The sequence below is a fragment of the Octopus bimaculoides genome, chromosome 4 (assembly GCF_001194135.2).
Source record: "Octopus bimaculoides isolate UCB-OBI-ISO-001 chromosome 4, ASM119413v2, whole genome shotgun sequence".
NCBI lineage: Eukaryota > Metazoa > Mollusca > Cephalopoda > Octopoda > Octopodidae > Octopus > Octopus bimaculoides.
Window position 1 is genome coordinate 16,894,770 of NC_068984.1, and position 8,310 is coordinate 16,903,079.

Sequence of the window (8,310 nt, forward strand, 5' to 3'; positions counted from 1 at the left end):
TATATATATATATATATATATATATATATATATATATGCAAGTACATTTTGTTTTACAAATGGATGGAAGAAAACTCAATACACAAAGCAGAATATACATATATAATCTTTTATTAGCTGATAATACTACAGGAGTTACTGAAAAGCCTAGAGTTTTGTGCCAAGGTATTTTTGACCATTGGTTTGATAAGAGCCTTGACACAAAACTCTAGACCCATGAGTAACTCCTGTAGTACTACAGTATTATCAGCTAATAAAAAAACTAAATATATATGTGCATACACATCAATAAATTGATAATGAAAGATATGTAAAACAGTAATTTGTACATCTTGGGACAATGATATATCACAGATAAATTAAACCTCAAATCACAGGTTAATTAAATACGTGTATGTGTGTGGTGAAGTTTGTAAAAAAAGTAACTGTGTACATGTCCACACACATACACACACACATATGCACACACACACACATGCACACACACAATGCCCCAAGACAAGTTGTCTAGTATATAAAATCCTCCATTATCATTTGAGTTCATAATATTTGTTTGTCTTGGGGTCATAGTAATAACCTAGAACAGGATCATATAACAAGTCCAGTTCTTCCTCGTTGCATTTATTGTTGGAATCAAATTTGCAACTGGTTCTCGGGAACTTCATCTGGCATTGATCTGTTAAGATAGAAAAACAAATTATTGTTTAAAAATACATCAATATTTGTTGTTTACAATCTTCCCTGGCAATGATCTGTTGACAAAGGAAAATGGAAATATGCCGGATCTAGAGGACCTTTTAGCCTAATCAAGGGCATAAATGCCTTTCTAGTGCTAAAGTCCCCCCAAAAATGCACCTACTGCTCTCTGTAAAGTGCTTGGCAAATTCAATAAAGACAACTTATGGTCAAGAAGAGATAACCTCTCCAGTGCTGATGCCTTGAAAAATACATCCTGTACACTCTGTAAAGAAGTTGGTGTTAGGAAGGACATTTAGTTACAGAGGCCATACCAAAACAGATGTCTGAGCAAGACATGGTCCTCGCCCAACCCATTGATGATGTCACTATTGGCTTTTGGAACTTCACTTGTCACCACCACCTACTTTTGTCATTCCTCTCTCATCTCCACCCCAATAACTCTGTCTCTACCATGCTATTTTTATCCCTTTCATCCACCCCATCTCTTGATAACATTACCTAAGCAAAAGTACACATCTTAGGTTACTGAGTACCCTCTATACATATAGAGTACAAAGTACCCACCCTCCTGTGCTGGTACCATGTTGGAAAACTGTCCAAGCACCATCACCCCTGCAAACTAGAGTGATTGGTAAGCGAGCAGAGGTAAAATAAGGCAGAGATGTTCCTTAGTCCTGTTTCACTGAAGACTTGGCAACCTCTTTAGTGCTGGTGCCTTGAAAAATACACCCAGCATGCACTATGAAGTGAATGGCAAATGAGCAAAGAAAGCATACGGTTGTAAGATTCCTTCAGTCTTGTCTTATTGAGGAATTCTCATCTTCTCTAGTGCTGGTGCCACAAGAAAATGCCCCCAGCATACTTTACATAGTGACTGACAAAAAAAGAAGACATCCAGCTATAAAAACTAAGCCAAAATAACACATGTAAGCAGCAGTCTATAAGAGCAGTAGTTCCCAGTAAGAAAGATCTCATATCATAATAATCTATTCAACTCATGTTAGCGCATAATAAAATGATGACGATGACAGGAGAGAAAAACAATGCTTAAGTATGACACTACTGGGCACAGTGGTTTTGTGGAGACAGTGGCAGTGGTGATGTTGTGTAGAAGATAATGATGAGATTATTTTGCAGATGTTTATTCATAATCTTAATCAATGAAAATATTGCAACACCACAGAAAACAATATATGCAGTGTACAGTCAAAAGACAAATAAGTGCTTCAAGGTTTCAGTTTTATTTACAGATTTACAGAATTTCAGAATTAACAGTCACAGGAAAATAATTATTCCAGTACATCATTAGTAAAAAATTAGCTTACATTAGTATTACATTTGTATTTCAAGAGACATTAGGCTTGCGACAATGATTAGTTGGTTGAGAACTGTTATGGTCAGTAAACAAAAGAAGAAAGACTCATTCAGGCAAATAAGGTCACGGCAGAGATGATGATGATGATGATGATGATGTCAATGGCATCAGTCAGAGTAACCAGTCAAGAGGCCACTAGGTTTAGTGCCGGGCCCAAGACCCCAGAAACAAGAGATCCATTTTCATGATACCAGTCTGCATTTGCACTCTACTTAAAAGTGCATAAAGTGTGGCAGTACAAAGATTAAAGATGATGATGTCATTCAAGAAGATGATGGTGATGTCACTGAAGATGATGATGAAGATGATGGTGATGTCATTGACATGATGACAATGATGATGATGATAATACTGGTGATGCAGGGACGATGGTGGTGTGTTGCACATGCAAACAATCACACGTTTTCTATTTGCGCCAACAATCATCAAAGCCTGTAAGAAATATATTCAAAAAGAATTCATATTATTGGATAATCCTTTCTTTGATTTAATCTAACACTGGTAAATTAGAAATACACTAAATTAATTTATAATTACAGATTTTGATTCTATTGGATAACTCATACTTGGGAAAAAGTGGACTATTCTTTGATTTACAAGTTTAGAAAGGTCGACATTGCTGTAGATATGGAATAAAAGAGACACTGAATAATCAAAATCACAAAATGTAGGTTGGATACTATATTCTTGAGATAAGGAGGTGATGGTGGTGGTGGCGGCAGCGGCGGCGGTGGCGGCCTTCCGCAGCGGTGGTGGTGGTGGTGCTTATAACCAGTTTTAATTTGGGCATAAATGTCAGCAACTCTGAAATGTGGAGGGTCGATACTATCAATCTTAGTACTTTATTGTTCCTTAAATTTATCATTGATTAAGATTATGAATAAACAGGAGTGGCTGTGTGGTAAGTAGCTTGCTTACCAACCACATGGTTCTGGGTTCATTCCTACTGCATGGCACCTTGGGCAAGTGTCTTCTACTATAGCCTCGGGCCGACCAAAGCCTTGTGAGTGGATTTGGTAGACGGAAACTGAAAGAAGCCTGTCATATATATATATGTATATGTATATGTGTGTGTTTGTGTGTGTGTGTGTGTTTGTGTGCCTGTGTTTGTCCCCCCCCAACATCGCTTGACAACCAATGGTGGTATGCTTACGTCTCCGTAACTTAGCGGTTCAGCAAAAGGAGACCGATAGAATAAGTACTAGGCTTACAAAGAATAAGTCCTGGGGTCGATTTGCTCGACTAAAGGTGGTGCTCCAGCATGGCCGCAGTCAAATGACTGAAACAGGTAAAAGAGTAAAAAGAGAGTAAATGGCAAAGTTAACCACGATGATGATGAATGCAAATGCATTTGTCCTTCTACTCTTGGATTAACTTCAAATTGGCAGTAAATGATGGCAGTTATCTTCAGTTCACGAAGAACTTCTAGCTTCTTCCATGGAACCTATAATTTCCAATTAAATTAACAAATGTCTCGAAATGTACCAGTGAAATGGTCTCTATTCAGTCACTTGATCTGCTAGAAACAGTAGCCGAATCTGTTTCAAACCACACCCTACTGTCTTAAAATAGGAAGGACACACTGAGTGATGTAGTCTTAGATATACAAAGCAATAATATGGTCAAATCAGGAATGACTTTGAACACAAGCTTGCTAAACTGGGGTTAACCTGGAGTTAAACAACTGAGATGCCAATGAAGGTATCTTCCATGTGGTCCTTCAAGTTGCTAGAAATAATAGCCAAATCTCTGCTGCTTGAAATAATAGCTAAATCTCTGCTGTTAGAAATAGTAGTGAAATCATGTCTCACTATCTTGTCAAAAGCGAAGTACACATTAAATAATGTAATCCTAGATATCCTTTGACCATAAGTTTACTTAATCAGAGTTGACCTAAGGTCCAACAACAACTATGAATCAAATGTGATAAGATGAATTTAACAAACCCAAAAGGTTAATGTAGATCAGTGGTCCATAAGTTCCTTGGGGGTCTATATAAGATTTTCATTGCACATAAAATTTATGTGCAATAAACTGGTTATCTTTCTACACTACAAAACATTTAAACATTCTTTTTATACAATTCTTAATAATATTTAATCATAAAAATATAATAAGGAGTTTTTAGACATTGAATAACTATGAGGGTATCCCTCCCGGGTAAAATAGGAACAAAAGGGGTCCATAGGCGAAATATGGTTGAAGTACCCTGATGTAGATGAACAAGAAGAAAATGGTGATGAAGATTTATCTGATAAGAAGACAAAAAGCAACTTACTGTGAAGTGTTTTCTCATCCATTCTGGCACTTAAGGTAACATCAAACTGTTCCTTTTGCTGTAATTCGCTTGGAAGGACAATGGGTGGACTAAACACATTCCAGTCTCTACACAATAACAAAGAATATTTTTTTTAAAAAATGAAGAAGTAAATGACAACAACAACTAAATACTAGAAAGCAAAACAAATTTGGATTAATCAATTAATTTATTCAAGCTGGTGCATGTATGGCTGTGTAAGAAGCTTGCTTCCCAGCCTCGTGATTCTGAGTTCAGTTCCACTATGTGGCACCTTAGCCAAGCGTCTTCTACTATAGCCATGGGCTGACCAAAGCCTTGTTGGTGGATTTGGTAGGTAGAAACAGAAAGAAGACCGTTGTGTGTATGTATATATATGTATGTATCTGTGTGTGTGTGTGTGTCTTTGTTTCTCCCTGATCGCTGCTTGACAACTGGTGTTGGTGTGTTTACATCCCTGTAACTTAGGCAGTCCCAGCAAAATGGATCCATAGAAGAAGTACGAAGCTTAAAAAAAAAAATTAAGTACTGGAGTTGATTCCTTTGACTAAAAATTCTTCAGGGTGATGATAATACAAAGAACTTTTGTCAAGGTGACTCAAACTAATAGATATGTGCACTGAGTACTCAAATAGGTATGCCACTCAAATTTTTCTATATTAACTACTCTCTCTCTATGTATATATATATATATATATATATAAACATTCAAGCGAGGTTGTTGCCAGTGCCACTGGACTGGCTCCTGTGCAGGTGACACATAAAATACACCATTTTGAGCGTGGCCATTGCCAGTACCGCCTGACTGGCCCTTGTGCTGGTGGCATATAAAAGCACCCACAACACTCTCGGAGTGGTTGGTGTTAGGAAGGGTATCCAGTTGTAGAAACTCTGCCAGATCAGACTGGAGCCTGGTGCAGCCATCTGGTTCGCCAGTTCTCAGTCAAATTGTCCAACCCATGCTAGCACTGAAAGCGGATGTTAAACGATGATGATGATGATATATATATATATATATATATATATATATCATCATCATTTAACGTCCATTCTCCATGCTGGCATGGGTTGGACAGTTTGACTGAGGTCTGGAGGGCCAGCGGGTGCACCAGGCTCCAATCTGCTCTGGCAATGTTTCTACAGCTGGATGCCCTTCCCAACACCAACCACTCTGAGAGTGTAGTGGGTGCTTTTTACATGCCACCAGCACAGGAGCCAGTCAAGCGGGTCTGGCATCAATCATGTTTGGATAGTGCCTTTTACGTTCCACTGGCATGGGAGCCAGTCAGGGAGCACTGGCATTGGCCACATTCGGATGGTGCTTTTCATGTGCCACTGGCACAGGAGCCAGTCAGGGGGCACTGTCACCGACCATGTTCAGATGATGCATTTTACATGCCACTGGAACGGGAGCCAGTCAGGGAACACTGGCCACAGCTACGATTTTGGTTTTACTTAACTCAACAGGTCTTCTCAAGCATATCATATCGCCTGTACTTTTAAATGGGCTGGACATCCAACACTGGCATCGGCCATGGCTGAGATACATGAGTTAAGGAATGGAATAGAAAATAGCATGGCTACATATGTTTCATAGTAAGCGGACCTCGAAAGTGGTGAATATACATGCAAGGTATATGTCAATACATGGAAAATTCACAACCTTCCACCTTCCTGAAAGTTGTTTTTTTATATTTTCTACAGTTTGCTTGAAGCTAACCTTTTTCCTACACCTTGATCCTTGGATCTTACATATACATACATATATATGACTGTCTTCTTTCAGTTTCTGTCAAACAAATCCATTCACAATGCTTTGATTGGCCTGAGGCTATAGTAGAAGACATTTGCCCAAGACGCCACACAGTGGGACTGCGCCTGGAACCATGTGGTTGGGAAGCAAGCTTCTTCCCAAATGGCCACACTTTATACTAAAAACTTAGATTAAAAAGGTTATTAGATAGAATTAATATTACCTGGGATTTGAAGAACTCAAGGTATCAGTGCTGCGTCTGGAAGGGTACTTCATTTCTTCTTTATAGTTGTGGCCACCTATTACAGGAAGCTGTTAAATAATGACACAAATAATGTAAAAAAGATCTGACATACTAAAGAGAGAGGACATTAAAAGTGTTTGCGTGTGTGTGTGTGTGTGGTGTGCATGAGAGAGAGAGAAAGAGAGAGATTCAAATGAGTGCTACTGGCCTGTGCACATATACACATACGAATTTTGCACATATTGCAGACATACACATACGTTAGGGAGTTGAAAAGTTCCTGGTTTTAAGGGTGTCACGAAAGACCTGGCTGGAGGCCCAACCTTCTGAGTTCTTTTACAGGGCTTAGAAAAACTGAAGGACCGCTGCGAGTGTGAATCTGAGAGGGGAATATGTCGGATAACCTTAACTCTAACCCTAACTCTAAGCCTAACCCTAATTACGTTAAGGGTACACGTGTCTGTGGAGTGCTCAGCCACTTGCACGTTATATTTCACGAGTAGGCTGTTCCGTTGATCGGATCAACTGGAACCCTCGTCGTCATAACCGACGGAGTGCCGACCAACTAATATGACAAACAAGAGCACTCAACAAGTAGCCAGTGATGATCTTTAAAATGAGAATATCTGAAATAAACTCGACTGCTCTCACAAATGAGAATACTAAAAATGAACCCAACTGCTCTCAAAAATTAAGTAAAAAACAGGGAAAATAATCCAGAATCCTTGTCTGTTATCAGATCGGTCCCAAAATCTAATCAGTTCGTGCCAGTCATGAGGCCAAACATCTCTGAAAGTTTCATCCAAATCTATCCAGCAGTTCTTGAGAAATCTTGTCCACAGACAAACAAACAAACACAACTGGCAACAATGCCTTCGCTGTTGCTAAGGCAGTGGTAATAATCAGGACTTGGCTGAAAATCAGGACTTGGGTCAACACAATTGATTTGAAACTCTTAAATGTGTTACTCTAGCATGGCCACAATCAGTAAAGAAAATCAGTTAATAAGAAAAGAATTACAGAACACCAAACGCAACTGGTTTTCTCTTTTGTTGTGGTGCCAGATAATAAAGGACTGCTACAAATGGGGAGACGTTGTTAGATCTACCCAACACATGTCAGTAGGCTGTATGATTAAGAAGTTTGCTTCCCATTCACATGGTTACAGGTTCAGTCCCATTGCATGGTACCTCGGGTAAATGTCTAGGGCCAACCAAAGTTTTGTGATTCGATTTGGTAATTGGAAACTGAAAGGAATCCACTGTGTGTGTGTGTGTGTGTGTGTGTGTGTGTGTGTGTGTGCACGTGTGTTTATGTGTGTGCAACATCATGTGATAGCTGTAAATGAGTATCACTGTCATACAAGCAATGTCATTCATTTCCAAAATTCTGCGAAAATATGTCCAGCCATGAGGAAATATTACTTTGCTTGGAAACAGGTGAAGGTTGGCAACAAGGGCATCCAGACATAGAAAATCTGCCTCAGTAAACTCTGTCCGATCCATGCAAGACATTAAAACATTGATGATGCTGATGATGATGATGATGACGATTGTTGTTAATTATCTGGCAGTGTTGGCTACAGCCTAGTCACCCATATTACGAACCAGGTGATACACGAAGGAGTCATACCCAATGACTGGTGTAGCAGCACCATAGTCAACTGCTACAAAGGTAAAGGTGACGCTTTAGATACAAATAATTACAGAGGCATCAAGCTGTTAGATCAGGTTATGAAAGTTACGGAGAGGGTCATAGCCCAACTAATTAGGGAGCGAATCAATTTAGATGAGATGCAGTTTGGGTTCGTGCCAGGTAAAAGCACCACTGATGCCATATTTCTAGTGAGACAGCTGCAGGAGAAATACCTAGCCAAGGATAAACCTCTGTACCTGGCTTTTGTTGACATGGAGAAAACCTTTGACAGGGTCCCCCGATCCCTT

At 39.3% G+C, this 8,310-nt stretch overlaps 1 protein-coding gene across 4 annotated transcripts in view; it reads right to left on the reverse strand.

Annotated features, from left to right (window-relative positions):
- Nucleotides 1–44: 44 nt before the first annotated feature.
- Nucleotides 45–8,310, reverse strand: part of LOC106875188 (protein CFAP20DC) — a 40,873-nt gene continuing 32,607 nt past the window's right edge. For 3 of the 4 annotated variants that reach the window (XM_052966914.1, XM_014923227.2, XM_014923226.2), the window contains exons 17-19: nucleotides 6,347–6,435; nucleotides 4,353–4,459; nucleotides 45–676 (exon numbers count right to left, since the gene is read on the reverse strand). In XM_052966914.1, coding sequence (XP_052822874.1) covers nucleotides 531–676; nucleotides 4,353–4,459; nucleotides 6,347–6,435 — 342 coding nt within the window. In that variant the 3' untranslated portion in view covers nucleotides 45–530. Of the gene's footprint in view, nucleotides 677–1,799; nucleotides 2,507–4,352; nucleotides 4,460–6,346; nucleotides 6,436–8,310 lie in introns of those variants that run through there. The other variant, XM_014923228.2, reaches the window with a different exon arrangement.